Here is a 17993-nt window from a genome sequence, read left to right on the forward strand (position 1 = left end):
GGAGCAGGTAGGTAGGTAGGTAGCCCCAGAGTGGCGATGTCGAGGCACTTCACGATGGGCCGCGACGGCAGGTCTGGCCAGACCTCCTCCACAAGAGCTTACGCCTCCCAGAAACAAAACAGAGGGGGAAAACGAAGCATGGCGCGGCCAGTGGCCTTCATTTTGGGTTAGACAACAGGCCCCCGTCAGCCCAATCAAGCCACGAGAGCCGCTTTCATCCGAGGCGTCCGTGGGCGTGGTCAGCACCTCATCTCCGGGCTGTAGTTCTCTCTGGCGTCTGGCATGGGAATTGTATTGGTATAGGTATAGGTTACGACTTACTGGTATCCGTGTGATCTGGCGTCTCGCCAGAGGAGCGAGTCCATCCTGAGGCAGCGATGCGCTGGGAGTGAGTGGGTGGATGGACTCGCTGGCCCGTGTCGCGATGGATGATGAGTGATGGTTGCATCTTTAAGGGCAAGCATTTTCGTCGAGGGAGGCCTTGGGGAAACCAGGGGTGGGACCGTTGGAGTCTGAACGGACGGGGGGTGGACAGATGGGCAGGGGTGAAAGAAAGAGAGCGAGAGAGAGAGAGAGAGAGACCGAATGGGAAGGAGATTGGAATATGGGATTTCTTTGGGTGGGCATTCGGGAGGGAGCGAAGAAAAACAAGAGGAATCCTCGATGGCCCGCCGAAACGAGATCGCTAGTGGGCCCCCCCGTGTGTGCACTGCAGGCGGCTGCGAAGGGGACGGACATTACCTTGGCTGCATCCAGTGTTCCGTAGACTGGAGTGCTCTGTAGCTGTAGGTAGATGTGTACAATACCTAGGTACCTACCTACCTAGCTACCTTAGGTAGAAAACCAGCAGAATATCAGAGCATGGGAATAAATGAACCGAGGAGTAAATGGTATGTTGCTTCCTGTGGCGACATGCAAGATGCACAGGGCAGAGGGACGGCACTCGGCTTCCTCAGCTGTTTGATAGTGAGGTTAGAAGATGGGTGATGAGTGAGCACTGAACAGCAGATATCAAGGGAGATTGGAGACACGAAACGAAGTATTGCCCGGGGCACTCATTCGCATTGCCGGATGCTGCAAATGCTGCAAGAAAGCTGCAAATGGCATAGTCACTTGGTGAGGGCCTAGACTGTCCGTGGACCGCTCGACTTCACCGGTCGGGAATTCCTCGTCCCTTGTAAGCTGTGGTGACCTCTGGGCCGTGAACGAGGGGGGGGCCCTGTCAGAGGCCGTCCGTTTGGGCGAATTGAATTCTCGGCTGCGTTGATCGCTGATCTCTGCGGAGACAGGCCAGATACTTGGGAGAGACTTTGTCTGTCTGTCTTTTTTGCCTTCGCCAGCGAGAGCCAGAAGGGAGGGACCACTGTTTCTCTCCAAAGACGCACCCCAAACGGCTCCGGCTCCCCCTCCGTCCTCCAAACCGCCCCTCCCAACCCTCTGAAAGCTGGCCACCACCCCAAGAAGCCCTAGCTACCGCCCCCGCAGCCCCAAGCAGCTCCAAGCAACGGTCGACCACTTTTCACGGTCTGGGCGATTTGACGATCTCGCGGGGGAAAAAGACACGCGGAATGGGGTGCTTCTCTGCTTTCCCACATCCCAAGTCACCTGCCTGTGCGCCATTCCACAGCCTTTTGTGCGCATCTGCCCTTTATTCCTTCGTTCTGCCATCGTTTCTTCAACGACTCGCTTTCCGGGCTTTGGCCGAGACGAACCATAATGAGACGAGGCGGCGGTGGCCGCCGCGGGACAACCAAGCCCGAGATACTTATCTGCCCAAGTCGTGGTCGCGCTCTGTTGCCGCAAATAGCAGCCGCGCCGCCTGTGGCCACCCACGTAGGCATATCGCCTGCGAAGCATCAGCAAATACTAACCAACACCACGTTCACCCGTCTCATCTCTCCAGCCGCGAGCGCGCCGGTTACGACATTCGCCAGCAAGTCCCGTGGCTTAGCAAGCCCCTTATTCCCCAAGTTTCGCCCTCGAGAGACACTACCGAGGTAGCGCTTTCCACACGTGTGTGATACTTGGCGCTAACCTAGTAGGCCACGCATATGGGCGAGCCCTGTGAGCGTCCTTGCGTATATGCGCCCCCTGAGGAGACGGGAAGACGGCGTCTCGGAATGACAGCCCGCCCAAGGTCCTAAGGTAACGCAAGCCGTCACTCCGCGGTCTCAGGGCTGTCGTTCGTTGGCTAAACTCCTCACCCGTGATAACAACATCTCCTACCCCCAGAACCCTTCCTCTTTTGCACCTGGTGCAGCTGGTCCCTTGGCTGTCTCGTTTCGCATGTCGTGTGGGCGGTGATGGTGCTGTCTTGGTAATTTCGCGACGCCTTTTCGTCCATCCTGTTCGTGGTGGTATGCTAGATAGTAGGTACGCAGATACCTTCGTCACCTCGTTCGAGGCGCGGAGCGCAAGGTATCCGGGTACCTTCTCTACCCTGCGCTAGTTTCCTTCTTGCCATTTGCGCCAGGCCTAAGTGGGATACTTGGGTGGGAAAGCTCCGCGTAGGTACCTCGTAAGTACTGCATCCGTGACTGCAGCACCAGCTCTCCACTATCACTCCAGTGCACCTACCCTGGACCTGGACCTGATGGGCCAGCATCCCAGCTCCTCCCGCGAACTCCACTCTCAGCGGCCGGTCATCTTCTTTCTGCTCGCCCTTCTCAGCCCATTCATTCTATTCCCATCCATTCACCCTCCTCCGCTTCAACCGACACCAAAGACAATCGATCCCTCGTCCGTCGGCCAAATCCTTTTTCTTGTGACGAATCTGCCGATCGACTTTCTTGCTCCGTTCTACACGCTCTTTCGACTGGCGGCGGATTTTGGCCGCTCCCTTCGACGGTCAACGCAACTGCCAAACTCGACGGATATCCATCCCTGCTATTGCTGTCGCGAGTGAAAAGGAAAACAAAAACAAAAAAAAAGTTAAAGGAAACGGGTCTCTGGGGGAATCGTGGACACCACCTCGACACCACGACACAACCGCCGACACCATCCTTCTCTGTCAGGAAGCAGCACAACAAGACTATCACTCGGCAATTCTCCCACGCGCCAAACTTCACCGACAGTTCGCCGAACAACAATTCCTGGGACAACGCTATTGCAGACAATGAATATCACCCCGACGCTACCAGACTCCCCATTATAGTCTGTTCACCATGGGCGTCAGGATCGCCATTCGTGAACAGCTGGCCTTCCTCGTGGTCTTTGCTGTTCTCGTTGGTCTGATGATCCTGTCCGTCCCCGTCTGGATCTACGTCAACCAGTTTGTCACTCAGGTTGAAGGACGCGAACTCGCCCTCACTGCATCGCTCAAGGCATCGCGTATCTCTGCCGAGCTTGAGCTCGTCCAGACCAGCATCGTCACCATATCTTCCCGAATTCTAATTCAGGACTCTTTGCTCAACTTCTACGATGGAAACGAAACCGATGAGAATTGGGTTCAGGCCAAGGGTGACCTCAACAGTGCCTTGAGTGTCGGCGCTCTCACGGGACTGCTACAAGGGAGGGTTTACTCGAGAAACACCACTGGCAACGTCCACGGTTTGCTTAACGTCACCGGAGCCAGAATCCCCGAAATTCCATTACCGTACAATGGCCCCAGCGGACAGCAGGCCTTTCTATCTGACACGCCCGAGGGCTACCCGCCCGCCCTCTACCCAAACATCACCTACGAGGACCTTGGACGCCCGAACCAGTACAGGAACAATACCAGGGCTTTCGCTGCCAATGCTTTCGAAGGAGTTCGTATCACGACCAATGGCGGCTTGTTGCTCGGTCCTATGATAATCAACGAGACGACCGCCCTCATGTCGATCACTGTTCCGATCCGGTACAACGATCAGCAAGAGTTCATCCTCGGATACATGACACTCGTCACCACGGCAAACTCTCTGATCGGTATTCGCAACTCTCGCGAAGGCTTGGGGAACACGGGGATAGTGTTGCTCGTCGGGCCCACGCAGCAATCCAACAGGTTTCCCGCCGCAAATGCCGCCAGCAATGCCACGTTTCTGCCTGACAGGGACACGGCGGCCGATGTGCCAGTGAAATTCGTCCTCCCGCCTAACCCCCTGCCCGGCCAGCGCGACCGACACAGTGAGCGAAGCTTGGCGAGCAGTAACGACGACGAGCCCTTTCCCATGAAAGCTTACCCGGCGGTTTTCGACTCCTTCACCAAAAGATTCCTTACACCCAACAACTCAAGCTCCAAGCTTGCAACAAGTAACGAACAGGGTCTTGCAGTCGCCGTGGGCTTCGCTAGAACCAACACCGCCCTTGTTAACTGGACTGTCGTGGTAGAACAAGCCAAATCAGAGGCCGACGCGCCCATCGACACGCTCCGTAACATCATCCTGGGATGTGTGTTCGGCACTGCCGGTCTTGTCATTCTACTCATCTTCCCCTGTGCGCATCTCAGTGTGATGCCGATCAGGAGACTCAAGACGGCGACGGAGAAGTCTGTTCAGCCTCCAGGCTACGAGGACGGGTACTACTCTGAATATGACGAAGACGACGAGATTCCCGGCTCGGGCGGAATATCAGCGCGGTCGCAACGGTCAAAGAGGGACGGCTTCATTGCCGCTGTATACAAGTTGGTCGGTTACAAGCCCAAGGAGAAGACAGCTTCCGAACACGACCGCGATTCAACCCGTCGCATCTTCAAGATTCCTGGCAAGGTTGTGGATCGGAAGCATTTCATTTCCGACGAACTCACCGAACTGACGGAAACATTCAATGCTATGAGCGACGAACTGGTCAAGCAATACACCTCACTGGACCAGAAAGTCTTGGAACGGACCAAAGAGCTCGAAATCAGCAAGAAGGCAGCCGAAGCCGCCAACGAAAGCAAGACCCTCTTCATTGCGAACATCTCTCACGAACTCAAGACGCCACTGAATGGTATCCTTGGAATGTGCGCGGTTTGTATGGAAGAAAACGACATCCTGAGAATAAAACAATCCCTCAAAACTCTTTATAAATCGGGTAAGTCGAGACCGCTGCTTCGTACAGTTCCCGGCTAACAAGTTGTAGGTGACTTGTTACTTCATCTGCTTGAAGATCTCCTTAGCTTTTCCAAGAACCAAATCGGCCAACAACTCAATCTGGAAGAGAAGGAGTTTCGCCTGGCCGACATCAAGTCGCAGATCCTTACCATCTTTGACAAGCAGGTTAGAGAAGGCCGGATCACCTTGACTGTCAACTTTCTCGGCTCCGAGACCATTGAACTCAGCAGCAGCCCAGAGAGGACAAGCACAGACAATAGGCTGCCTGCCCTTGGCCCGCAGGGCACCGGGAGACTGAAGGATATGTGTCTCTGGGGCGACCAGCATCGCATTCTCCAGGTCATAATCAACCTGGTGAGCAACAGTGTCAAGTTCACGCCGGCAGGTGGCAGGGTAGACGTTCGCATCAAGTGTGTCGGTGAGGTGGAGACTGTATCGGCAAACGAGGGCAGCCGCTCCTCGTCGTTTTCCAAGGAGTCCAGACGTCATGGCAGGTCCCGGCACCGGCTCGGATCCAACAGTTCAACCCAGTCAGTGAGCTCCAGGGGAGGCTCAACTTCCGAGCCCGTGAAGGGTACTGCACTGGTCATCAACCCGATGGAGCCTAAGTCGACTCCGCACATCCGCGTCCGGGAACGGTCTCCCACGCCGCCGCCTCCTGGAGCAAAGGCTTATGTCTTCGAGTTCGAAGTTGAAGATACCGGCCCGGGTATTGAGGAGCACATGCAGCAGAAGGTCTTTGAACCCTTTGTGCAAGGTGACCTTGGATTGAGCAAGAAGTTTGGTGGAACGGGTCTGGGCCTGAGCATCTGTCATCAGCTCGCAACCCTTATGGGAGGCTCAATATCCCTAAAGAGCACCGTCGGGGTCGGTACGACATTCAATATGCAGATCCCCTTGAAATATGTCAAGGACAAGTAAGTCTTCTTATTGGCAAGTAAAAAGAGGAAGTCACTAACATGAGCACATGACAGGGCCTCTAGCACCGCCTCCAGCAGCGTCAAGTCTCGACCGCCAAGCGTCGATACCATTGAGGCAATTGAAAGCCAACATAACCCGAAACGTAATTCCGGAGGAACACCCTCTAAACCGTCCATCAAACCCGCAAGCGAGACCAACGCAAAGACTATACTGGATCAACAACCGAGGCTGGTCGGCCTCAGCCAACCTTTTTTCGCGTCCAATCCGGCACGGAAGGCAAAACGGAGCACGAGGGAACAGATGGCAGCCATCGACCAGGCGATGGCTACCAAGGACAACAAGGAGATGAAGCTACGAGTGCTCGTTGCTGACGATAACTCGACAAACATTGAGGTTGTCAGCAAGATGTTGAAACTCGAGGACGTCTACGACGTCACCATAGCCAAGGACGGTCAGGAAGCGTACGACCTCGTCAAGGCAAACATGGACGACAACAAGGGCTTCGATGTCATCTTCATGGACATCCAGATGCCGAACCTCGATGGCCTGCAGTCGACAAAACTCATCCGCAAGATGGGTTACACTGCCCCCATCGTGGCGTTGACAGCGTTCTCGGAAGAGAGCAACGTAAAGGAGTGTATGGAGAGTGGCATGGACGAGTTCCTCAGCAAGCCCATCAGACGCCCTGCGCTCAAGCAAGTTCTTAAGAAATTCGCCACGATCCCAGAAGAGCCTGAAACGACGAGTTTAACCAGAAAGACGACACCAGAGCGAGCCACTCCTGAGAAACCAACACACACCAATGGCACTACAGCTCCGGATTTGAACGAGAAGGGAGATGCTATTCACCCGACCGGAAACGGGAACGCAACCGCACCGGCATCGGAGAAAATCCTATCAGAGAAGGGGTTCTGATTGTCATTTTGACGACTTGTCAGAAGCAAGCACGACACTGTCGTCATTTGTGATGCGTTACTCCTTTATTGGCATTGGATTTCCCCCTTTCTTTCGTTTTTTAGCGACATACAAAAGTCGGCGTAAGGGCGTATCAACCTTTTGAACATATTTTTCTGTTTTTTCCGGAGTTTTTCTTTCTTTACTGTCTACTTTATTTGTAATAAGCACTAGCCAGTCTGGTAGCGTGCGTTGATGTCGGCTTTCTCTCCTAAGAAACGAGCTTTTGGGATAGGGTAACATTCACTTGTTCTTGGGAGCGAAAAAGGGCTGGGCTGGCATATCTGCAGCGAAGTGAGCAATACGGCGGTCAAGGCCGAGGCAGACAGACGGGTGGCCCTCTCGTTTTTGCCTGTGGCTGGGCGGCGAGGAGTACGTCGTATGCACAAAGCAGACCGCCTACCTCTAACATGGCAGGCAACGCGGAGTTTTTGTCCTAGAGATAGAGACGGAAGCAGAAGATCCGAGTAAACGAAGCATGAGCGTGGTTGGATTTTGGGGTTTCTCGTCATATCAGGCGGGCGGGTGAAGGCGTTCCGGGCGTACACGAAGATATCCGGAGACGCATGAGGATTTCCCCATTAGTGCCGATTATCCACACGAGATCAGGACGGGGGAGGACTTTGAATTTTGAACCCAGGCATAGGGCATGGGATGACACGAGAGACTGGATTGGTAAGGGATGGCCCTCTTCGCGATAAGAAAGAGAGAGAGGGGGTTGGGGGTTGGGGGGGGGTGAGAGTTTGTGGACATATACCTCTGATGTCGACTACCAATGACCCATCTATCTTGCTCCATTCATCCTCATCGACTTTCTTCTAGCGTTTTGATACCTTTTCCGCGCCAACATGTGTTTCCCCGGCGGCGACTTCGCCTCGATGGGTGACAAGCTGAATGCATTCCTCATCCTCGGGTCCACTCGAGGAGGATGGTGAAGGGGGATGAGAAAGGAATGGACCCGTGCAACTTGTTTCCTCTTTACCTTTTCTATTGTGGTTCTTGGGTACACAACTCCCGGGAACGACTTGGGACTGTAGAGACAGAGAGAGAGAGAGATAGGGAGGGTCGCCTACATTTCCCCTCCGCGCGCACACGTCTTAGGCACTCGAACACCGCTCGTGCCGGGAACCCACAGGACGTCTCCGCAACTTGGCTCTTGTCGGATAAGCGGAGAAGGGAGAAGGGAACACTCGTGGAGGAGTCGTAAAGCGGTCTTGGTGGAGATGTGAAATGGACAGTGATGGACGAACGACGACGATGCCTGGCCTTGACCGTCGCTCAAGGCCAGTCAGACCAGGGCCCAAAGCGAGGTCTCCAAAGGTCGAGACATCCATCTCAATTCCGTCACTCTCAAACTACGCGGGGGCCGCCGGGGCAAGGAGGGAAGCGAATACCAAAAAGGCCAGGGATTCATCATTCAGTATAGTACTCATCCTCAACGAGGCTTAAGGTACGAGTTTGATTTGTTACTCGTTTCATCACTGCGTATAGACCAGGAAGAAAACCAGAGGAAGACCGGAACATCACAAAGCAATCCCTTGGGCATGTGTACCCCCGAAAACCCAACTCCAGCATGTGCCCAAGTCCAAACGCGTCGCTGCCAAACGACCAACGATAGACTCTCGAGAACCCAGAAAACTCCCGACTTTGTTCTGTGACAGCCACCCCCACCCAGCCCTTTCAATTCCGTTTGCCATCCAGGACCTATGGTTCGCATGCACCGCACCCCAAGCCCCCTTCTATGCTTCCATTTTCCTGCCAGCGCCACCTGGCGAGAGAGCATAGGGGTATCGACGCCATCGATCGAACAGAAAGGAAACGAAAGCTCGAAACAAGGAGGCCAAAACACGTCGCCGGCGTACAGGTTGAGCGACAATGAAAAATGAAAAAAAAATTCGAAACTACAGCAGTACTCAACAAAACCGATGTGGTGGCTCGAACAGAAAAAAAGAAAAAGAAAAGGAATAAAAACAAGCAGCTGAGTGACCATCGGGCCGTTAAATGGCGCCCGCATCGCAAGCTGGTTGTGACAACTTCATAAAATATGGAGTCGTTGTGACTCAGCGGGTGCAGAGAGCTATCCCTGCAAGGTCTGATAAGTGGTGTTGAATCAATGACTCCATTTCGTCATAATGGCTCTGATAACATCAGAGAAACGAGTAACGGGGACCCATCCGCCCTCGCGTTGCTGAAACGGGGAAGCGAGAACAGGTCATGCGCCAGTGTGGAGTGGTCCTCTTTAGATCTCCATGTGGGCCACGACGTCCTCGCTCATGCGCCGTACCGGACTCTTCGGGTCGGAATCGGTCTCGTCGTCTTCCTCTTCGTCGTAGAAGAAACGCTCCTCGGTGTAGTCGTCGTCGGAAAACGGGACCAGGTCGCCATCGGCACCCCGATTCCAGAGGAAGCCGTCGCTTTGTTCGTCGTCTTCGTCAGGCGCCACGAGCTGGGCGTCGCGGTCGCCGAGCCAGTACTTTGCGCGCTTGTTGGCATCCAGTGCATCAAATTGGGCCCCCCGCGCGCGCTTTACAGAGCCGGGAAGCGCCGGCTGCAAGCGTGGTGATTGCGAGGAAACGACGGGCACAACGCGTACGTAGAGATAGGCGACTCGCTTCAGAGCACGGTTGAAGAAGAAGTAATGAGCGGCCCAAATCGCAGACTCATCCTCCTCAAAGGGGTCCACGTCTGGGTTGTAGCTGAATACGGTGCACTCGTTTAGGCGCATCTCCTTATCAATCTTGGACCAACAATGTGGACCCCACACCGGCTTGGTCTCAGAAGACGTGGCCTGCTCGATTGGGCGAGCCTCGACATGCGGTCTGACATTCTGCAGGATCGAGTCGAGATTCCCCATCACCCGCCGCAGATTCCGCTCCTTCTTGAAGTCGCCCGGTCTCAGGACGTGAGAGAAGTCGTAGTGTTGATGACTCGCGTTCAGGGTCGCAATCAGATAGGCAAATGTGCGGCGACTTGCGAGTTCTGACAGGGGGCCAAAAGCACTGGAGTGCGAGAACATTTGCATGTTGGGGGATGTCGCCAGCATGGCTTCGCGGTCCGGTGGGGACAAGCTGGCGCCCAGTTTCAATAGCGCAGCATGTTGTGAGCTCAGGTCCTTGTCGATGTTCTTGTACAACTTCTTATCGGAACCGGTCGACTTTGTCGTGTACAGATCACATCCGCCAGTGACGTTGCAATCGGGGGTGTTGAAGTTGAGAGCGCCAGTGACGGCGTCAAAGTCTTGCAGCGGTAAGTACTACGAGGTGGGTTAGCAGGGTGTAGCGGAATCGGATGCGATGTGTCACTGCCTGCCGTTGAAAGCAGAAGAGGCGCACCTTCATCTTGAATGGTCCGGACAGGGCTGTGGTGAAGGCGATGGTACGAAAGTGGGAATACAGGCGTTTTGTATGTTGCCCGAAGATTTGGTGATGTCCGAATTGAAGGCGCGCGCTGGCCGATGATCCGAGAGTCGCAGTGTGTGTTTTGTCGCCAATATCGCGCTGCGATCAGGCTGTTGTGATGGTCGAGTTCAGGAGTGGGAACGTGTCGAATGATGTCACGGAAATTGGGAGTCGCGCCAGATTGGGATAGGGGTGGTGGCGGCGGCGGGTGTGAGAAAGGTCGGTGACTTGGGCGCCGGAGGCGTGGTAGAGTGAAACCGAAGGCGCGATAAAGGCGCCGGTGCTGGGTCGCGAGGAATGATGGATGGATTGCTGATGGAGAGATTGCTGTCTGTGTTTCAATGGAAGCCGGAGCCTGTGCCTACTCTAGATGAGGCAGAAGAGCGACTTGACCGTGCAGATCAGATCGGTTCGGGCGGATGAACGGAGACTAGACGCGATGCGCCTAGTAGGTGATCTGGTCGGCAGACATTACTAAATAACGGATGTTGTGGTGAAGGCGTGTTGGGGAGATGGATGATGATTTGTGAATACGGCAGAGACGGAGGGGTAGAAGAAGAGGGAGTAAGTGAGGGATGGGGTGACGCCGTGAGTTTAAAGCGCGAGAAAACGGGAGCAAACGGGAAGGGGAGTTGGCAGCCGGTGCTGTCGCAGCTCTCGGCAGGTATGTGCGGTGTGCTGGTATGAGGTGACGCCCTTTACCTGTACATGGTCTGTGGTCCGTAGTCCGTTGGCTGTTCCGTGGTGCTGTCGCTGTCGCTGTCGCTGCTGACCGATGGGTCCTGGGTCTGCCGGTGTGTTCCCCGTGTCCGTCTGACAGGGTCCCCGCCCCAGTCCAACGTAAAAGCTGCAGCAGGTGCCGTAAGGCAGCGCTGAGGGTGGTCCAGTCCTAAGATAGGAAGCGATAGTGGATGGGGCCCGACGGGTAGCCTGTGACAAAGCGTATCTTGGTCGACTGTCTGCGTCGTCCTTGGCACCGGATTCGCGGGGGGCTGCTTGGGAAGCAAGGGTCCTGTCCCTGTCGATTTCCTTGCTTGTTGGGGGGCCACCCCTTTCGTCCCGACTTTCCTTTGGACTTGAGGACCGAGTGGGTCATTCGTCGTGCGTGCGTGTGTGTTAATACTGTCGAATCCACGCCGTACAAGAGGGGGCGCAGCCGGGATTCTCCAAGCGAATGAGATGCCGACAAAAGGCCACGAGTGGGCAGGCTTGGTATGCGTAGTCAGTCAGTCAGGTACAGGTAGACCGTCCGTGCAGTGACTTGACTTGATACAGTCTCTGGCAAGCGTGAGGAAGCGAAGTGCGTGGCCCTTTTTGCGGTCGTCAAGTTCGTCTATTAGTCAATTGTCACGGCTTTGCGTAGAGGGCAGTGCTTCTCGAGTGCCGTCGTCCATCCGGCCCCGTGCCTGGCTTCTGCGCCATGTCTGGACGGGGACCACTCAGGACCGACGGGCCTCGTGGATGCGACTGCGCGACTCGCACCGCTTCATGTTCTTCTCTTGATGTAGGAGAGGGTGGTTTTCCACCTCCCAAGATCTATGCACACAAAAGGCCACCCGGGCCACTTCATTCATATCCGCACAGACGCTATGCTTCGTTTTTGTCTTTGTCGCCCATCGGCCTCTTGTTCTCCCGGCATGCCGCGCACCTGACCGACACTCGTCACCAGTCGGTGTTGCATCTTCAGAGGATGCCGACTTTCTTGAGGGACGAGGTGATCTCTTCCGTTTCCTGCATAAGTGACGGAGCGTCCATTAGCTAAAGACTCGCCAAGGCCATGCCATGCACATCCGGTGCAACGCGTGTTTGGTTGTAGATTGGGTCCGAGACTCGTCGTTTTCGGGCATCGCGTCGCAATCTAGTGGGTAGGTACACACTGGAAGACGGTTACATGATCTTTGTAACTTCGTCCTCGACCTGAAGGGGAGACGGAAAGTTGTCAGCCCAAAACTTCGCCCAGGGCGCAGCTGCAGTTCATCGTCTTCGAGGCAGGCAGATCAAAAAGGAAGCGAGTATCAACTAGACGTACCTCCATGTCCTCAAGCGAGTCCTGCTGGGATATACATCGCAGCACGTTCTTTTTGCTACTTTCTTGCAGTTCTCCCGCCAACAACAGCTCGTCCAAGATGTAGTAGGCTTTCGTGAAAGAGAAGATGATATCCAGCTCGCACACGTTGCCGTAGTACTTGTCCATCTGCTCGACGTAGCGGTGGATGATTTCAAGGGTGATCAGCTCGTTGTCGTCCGAGGCGGCGCCAGCGATAAAGAACAGTGAGGCATATCGACGGTAAACAATCTTGGAGTCTGAAAGGGGAGAACGTTAGGCGGTGCTTGGTTACGCTGATGCGCCGAGCATGGAGGGTGACTGACCCTTGTACTCGAGGAAGTTGCACATGCGAGTTCTACGGGCGAGAACCAGCTGGGAAACGTCCTTGACGATTTTGGCCTTCTCTCTGGGCGACAGGGTGGTAAACCACTTTGCGAGGCGCTGTAAAGAAGATGCTGTCAGCAAAGGGATGTTTGACCGGGTTTCTTGGACAGTGGGATGGTGCGTACCACTTTGCCCTGGCGGGAGAGAAGAATGAGGTAGCTAGATCATCGTTTAGCTGTCTTGCTCGTATGCACCAGCAGAAGCGGCGATGAGGGGGCGTACTGAATGGCCATGATGCTTTCACATCACCACAACAAGGCGGAAGAGAGGGGAGATTGGGGAGGATTGGAGCCGGATAAGTGCTATGGACCTCGGACGGATGGCGTGGGATGTGGTTGTCGCAGTGGTCAAGCAGAAGAGGCCAAGCTATGGACTGCGGTTGGCGACGAACTGCGAGGTGTGGTGTGTGGTGATGTCCCTTGTTCACGTCAGGCTTGTAGGCTCAAGGTGTCCGAGTTTGGTGACAGCAGGCTGCAGCTGCGCTTCGGCCTTTGTGTCCTCAGGCAGTCACCTCACCTCACCTTACCTCCCTAGGTAGGTAGGCAGGTAGATAGGTACCATAGCTAGAGAGAGTGCTGTAGGCATCGAGCCCCCTAAGCCCGCTGTCAACAGGTGCCCAGCTCATTGTCGGAGGCACTGTATGTTTCGGCATGCCAACCAGCCGCTAACCAGAGTCCTTGTGTACATCCGCCCCTGGACGCAGAACAAAGCTTGTCGCTCAGTGGCTGCTTGTCTTTGTGCTACACCTACACTTGTCTATGTATCCGGCGTGCCGGCGAGCCTGAGTCGAGCAGGCGGGCGGCATCCCGAGGTCTCCTGGGGGCTTTGGGGAGGGACTTGCTGCGGCTAGCGCAGACATATCACCTCGAGGCCGCTGACGCGATGGGCGACACAGCCAACCCCCACCATGCACATGCACACTCACCACTGACTGACCGTCCCCTCGGAGTCGCAATCCTGCCGAGTTTGTAACGGGGATGGAGGGGTGGAAGGTGGGATGATGGCAAGATGAATGCCGCTACGACGAGGAAAACCCGATGAGTTTGCTGGTGCCGCCTCGATTCAGTCATGCCTTTTGGTCACCGAGACAGACCTGAGTCGAATCTCGCTGTCATCCAAATTCTAGAAAAGGGAACCAGTCCTCCACAACCTTTCTGCTCCCCCCAGATGTCCTTCTCCCGCTGTCCTCCTTCACCTTGGCCAACAACAAACGGAACAAATACCATCGTCGATCCACCTCCGAATCCCGGAATCATTTTTCGTCCTTCTAGAACCTGAACCCCTCCCTCATTATCTGCATTCCATCATTGCAGATCACAACCTTGTCACGCGCTTATCCCCGACCTCAGCCTTTTCCATACACAAGCCGACATTCGCATACCGCGCCAGCCATTATTAATTACCCTGTCTCACCTGCTTGTGAATACCGAGCGGACCGCAATCCTTATCGGCGCCGCTCAGACTCGGATTGTTAATCAACCCCTCCAAAAGTCTAAAAAAAATCCAGGCGCCAACACAGAAAAAAAAACCAACAAGAAGAAATAAAGGATACTGCTGAAGAAGAAGCAAAAGAAGAAGAAAGAACTATCTTGCTGGTATTGCGCAATCAAGACCCTTCGCGACGCAATCTTATTCCTGTCTACCGGGCTATCTATCTTCGGCTACACTCACCAAGAAATCTTGTCATCGACCACCATAGCCACCGTCATGACGAAGCTGATTCTTTCCACGGGGTTTGTGCCATCTCTCAACTTGTTCTTGCACACATTGGGAGGGTTTTTTTTTTGGTGCCATGATGCTGATTGGTGGTCCTCCGCCGCGTGCAGAAACATTGTCTCGGGCGGTCCCTCCATAATCCGTAAACCAGGTGCCTACAGATCGAATCTCGAACTGACCAACTCACTGCGGAGCAACTTCCTCGCTGCCCAGCAGGATTACTCGCCCGCCGAGGACTCTTCGCCTATCGACGATGAGCCCGTCAACGGGAACGGCGTCTTGAACGGTCACTCAAACGGCTTCTCCCACAGCGACTCTGGTCGGCCCCGCATCGATGTGTGGACCGTCCGCGAGAACGATGCTCTCTACATCCCCCGCATAGATTGGTCCTATTCCGGTCTGCAGGAGGAGTCCGACAACTACGACATTACCGTCAAGCTCTTCTTCCTTCCCAACGCCCCCGCACAGGACCGCGCCCGGTATGTCCAGGATGCCTTGAGCCTCGTGCGAAAGGAGCTGGGCGTCACGACAATAGACCTGCTCATCGCTTCGTTCCCCGGCATGTCCTTTGAGGGCGACTGCGAATGGGAGGCTGACAAGCGCAACGCCTCCCAGGGCAACATCGACGAGGAGGCCGCGACGTGGACGGTGCTGGAGGATTTGTATAACCGGGGCGAGGTCAAGGCCCTCGGTATTTCCGAGTTCGGCACCGAAAAGCTGGCTAGGTTTATCAAGAAGGTCAGCGTCCGCCCGGCCGTCGACCAGATCAACATCAAGGACTGCTGCAGCGTGCCGCCCACGCTGGTCAAGTTGGCCAAGGCGGAGGGCGTTGAGCTACTCGTCCACACAGACTGCACCGACATCCTGCCCCGAGGCACCCTCCGCGACCTCCTCGGCCACGGCTTGCAGGGCGCTGGAGTCCTCGCCGACCCCGCCGAGGGCAAGGATGGTCTTGAGGGCGACCTCACGCCGGAGTGGGTTGTCAAGTACACTGCATTCGTGAAAGACCGGGGTGTTATCGAGAACAAGGGATACTTCGCTGGCGCGGAGCTGGTTGAGACCTTGTAGGAGCGTACCTCCCGTGCAGTTTGGACACACTTCTTTCTTGATACCACGAATTGGTCGCATGGCCTATAGATACATATTGCATAGCGTTTCTGATGTCAGGCGGATTTGGGGGTTCCTTTTGGCGGTTTTATACGAACCCCACCCCCCTTTTTAGTATCTATTACATCTTATCTTTAAAGGCCTTTTCTACGAACTTGACTTTTATGATCCTTTTTTTCTTCTGTTTGACCTCCTCGATGACACATCTACTCACTCCCTCAGCAAAGCCTCGGCGAGCCTCTTCCCCCTCTCGCCGCCAAGGTAGATGTCGTCCTCGACGCTCTCCAGCCCCATGTCGACCGCCTCTTTATACCCCCTGACGACCATGTCCTCGTCGACCCTCAGCCCATTCTCGACCAGCGCCAGGATGACGCTGCGTATCCGCGCGACCTCGCGCATGGTCTCGTGGTCGATCCGGTCATTCTGGCTCGAGTACACGTTGGCGCTGACGCTCTCCTCCATGCGGTTAAGCCCCACGCTCTCAGGCACATCACTCTCGACGTGCTTGCTGATCCAGATGAAGCCGTTGACACCGAGCGTGACGTGCACCTTGCTCGCGCCGCGTGCCGCGTCCATGACCCACTGCTGCCTCTTGGCCCGCACAACGCCGCCACCGCCGCCGGTGCCCGTGACGGCGACGAAGACGCCATTGCGCAGCTTGCCGTATTTGAGGGACCGCGTGTGCAAGCTGGCTGCGCCGTCTTGGTGCAGCTGCTGGACCTCGGCCACCACCAGGTCGCCCTCGGCGAAGAAGGACCGGATTTGCAGCTCGTCCGTGTCGGTGCGCTTGCGGAGGATGCCGCCGGGCAGATTGATGGCGGAGATCTGGAGGATGGCGAGCTGCGACGAGCCGACGTCGACGCGCCAGCGCTTCGCTTGGACTTCCACGATGCGGCCGACGACGAGGTCGCCGATCTCGGGGGTATAGCGGGCGCGGAGAGGGCGAACAGAGAGGAGCTTGTTGGTGCGGGTGACGGTGCCGGCGACCGAGGAGACGATTTCCGTCGTCGTTGGGGTTATGTAGGTTCCGTGTCCTCTGTTTTCGCCCTGTCAGCAGTGTGGTCAATCAATGGGAAGTGGGATCGGTCAAGACAAGGGCGGACAAACCTCATCCACTGGGGGTCGTCAGTGATAATCTCACCCGGGGTGACGATGTCGTAATTGTCGCCGCGGGCGCGCTTCGCCGGGCGCATGGGGATGTCGCCCTCGATGTCGGCACCACCATCGGAGTCCGAGTCTGAATCAGCGGCGGCGGTGTAGCGTGCGGGCTTGTGGTGTGACGACGTGCCCCTCGGGGCGAGGATTGTGATAGGCATTGCTTTGTGGTGGTGACGGCGACGGGACCGCGGGGTGGTGCGCCGGTGGTGCGTCGGAGGTGAGTTCCACGGGTACAGGTGTATTTTGAAATGGCTGATGAGACTCGATTTGGGGGGTTCGGGGGTTCAATCGCCGTGGTTGTTGTGTTGCGTGGTGGTTTTTGGTGGTGTAGGTGAAGGTCGAAGTTGACTGGGTGCAAAGATTTTTGGTGAAGCTTTGGAGGGGTTGGAGCTTGTGGTTGATGGGTAACGGCACCGAACTGTAACAAACTTAGGGATTTTACAGGTCCGCACATATCACCACGAAATAATCGGAACAGTCTTCTGCCTGTCTACAATACATCGTTTTCCGTTGGCGGTTTCGCTTTTAATCTTTACAGTGTTGTACAGTATTATTACAGCCCGCTGGACGATGCTGGGCTTAGCAACCATGTTGGTTATGAACCACGCGAGCGTCCTGTCTGAGTTGGTCCTGGTTTCGTCACTCGAACTGGGCAAGACCTTTTCGCTCGGCGTCTCCTTGAAAACTCTCCAATGACTGATGTCTGGCGGGATCGTATTCCTCTTTCGCTCCGCGGCAATTTGATAGAGGCAGACAGTCGGCGGCCGTATCGACGGTTCCATGCATGGACCTGCGGCTTCGACGACCGCAACGGACATCCGATTGAGTGGTGTTGATTTTGTTGATCCGATTCCATCTCCCTTTCCTGCGGCCCCTTTACCGGAACAACCTCCATAGACCAAGATAAGCCAGACCCATCGAGATGCTGGCAACGCCCAGCTTGCGGCTTCTCATTCCGAACATCGAGCCGGACTTGAGGATCGCCGCGTGTTGCCGTTCGAGGTGGGCCATGCCGGTGAGGTAGTTATAAGCTGCGAGGCCGATGAATGCACCGCCTCCTGTTTCGCGGGAGCATCGGATTAGTATCGTGGCCACCTTCAAGCGCAGCAGGCTCGGGGTTCCTCACCAACCACTCTACACGATGTGCAATCATCGCCGCGATCCTCGCGCAGGAGTTGGTCGAGATTCTCGGGCTTATCAAGGGTGCCCACGCTGGGGATCTTGTCGCCTCCTCCGATCATGGTGACAACTTCTCGGTGTTGGACTCTCAAAAGCGTTGCACTGGTCGTTGTCAGG

The 17993-nt window shown here is 55.6% G+C and overlaps 6 protein-coding genes across 6 annotated transcripts; 2 read left to right on the top strand and 4 right to left on the bottom strand.

Moving 5' to 3' along the window:
• Positions 1–3164: 3164 nt before the first annotated feature.
• Positions 3165–6848, top strand: CH63R_09321 (Hsp90-like protein; the record flags this gene model as incomplete). The annotated part of the gene is made up of 3 exons (XM_018304295.1): positions 3165–4992; positions 5041–5929; positions 5987–6848. 3 exons carry the CDS (start codon positions 3165–3167, stop codon positions 6846–6848), a joined length of 3579 nt encoding a protein of 1192 aa, XP_018156318.1.
• A 2278-nt stretch (positions 6849–9126) lies between these two features.
• CH63R_09322 (Repressor of RNA polymerase III transcription MAF1) lies at positions 9127–10225 on the bottom strand (the record flags this gene model as incomplete). The annotated part of the gene is made up of 2 exons (XM_018304296.1): positions 9127–10140; positions 10220–10225. 2 exons carry the CDS (start codon positions 10223–10225, stop codon positions 9127–9129), a joined length of 1020 nt encoding a protein of 339 aa, XP_018156319.1.
• Positions 10226–12172: 1947 nt separating this feature from the next.
• CH63R_09323 (Clathrin adaptor complex small chain) lies at positions 12173–12949 on the bottom strand (the record flags this gene model as incomplete). Its single annotated transcript, XM_018304297.1, has 5 exons — positions 12173–12202; positions 12315–12589; positions 12656–12773; positions 12842–12875; positions 12939–12949. The coding sequence occupies 5 exons, from the start codon at positions 12947–12949 to the stop codon at positions 12173–12175; spliced, it is 468 nt and encodes a 155-aa protein (XP_018156320.1).
• A 1474-nt stretch (positions 12950–14423) lies between these two features.
• Positions 14424–15500, top strand: CH63R_09324 (Glutamate-cysteine ligase modifier subunit; the record flags this gene model as incomplete). The annotated part of the gene is made up of 2 exons (XM_018304298.1): positions 14424–14449; positions 14594–15500. The coding sequence occupies 2 exons, from the start codon at positions 14424–14426 to the stop codon at positions 15498–15500; spliced, it is 933 nt and encodes a 310-aa protein (XP_018156321.1).
• Positions 15501–15749: 249 nt separating this feature from the next.
• Positions 15750–16855, bottom strand: CH63R_09325 (Exosome complex exonuclease RRP4; the record flags this gene model as incomplete). The annotated part of the gene is made up of 2 exons (XM_018304299.1): positions 15750–16575; positions 16647–16855. The coding sequence occupies 2 exons, from the start codon at positions 16853–16855 to the stop codon at positions 15750–15752; spliced, it is 1035 nt and encodes a 344-aa protein (XP_018156322.1).
• A 718-nt stretch (positions 16856–17573) lies between these two features.
• Positions 17574–17938, bottom strand: CH63R_09326 (uncharacterized protein; the record flags this gene model as incomplete). The annotated part of the gene is made up of 2 exons (XM_018304300.1): positions 17574–17755; positions 17824–17938. 2 exons carry the CDS (start codon positions 17936–17938, stop codon positions 17574–17576), a joined length of 297 nt encoding a protein of 98 aa, XP_018156323.1.
• Between the last annotated feature and the right edge of the window lie 55 nt (positions 17939–17993).

Source organism: Colletotrichum higginsianum, chromosome 6 (assembly GCF_001672515.1).
Source record: "Colletotrichum higginsianum IMI 349063 chromosome 6, whole genome shotgun sequence".
Taxonomy (NCBI): Eukaryota; Fungi; Ascomycota; class Sordariomycetes; order Glomerellales; family Glomerellaceae; genus Colletotrichum; species Colletotrichum higginsianum.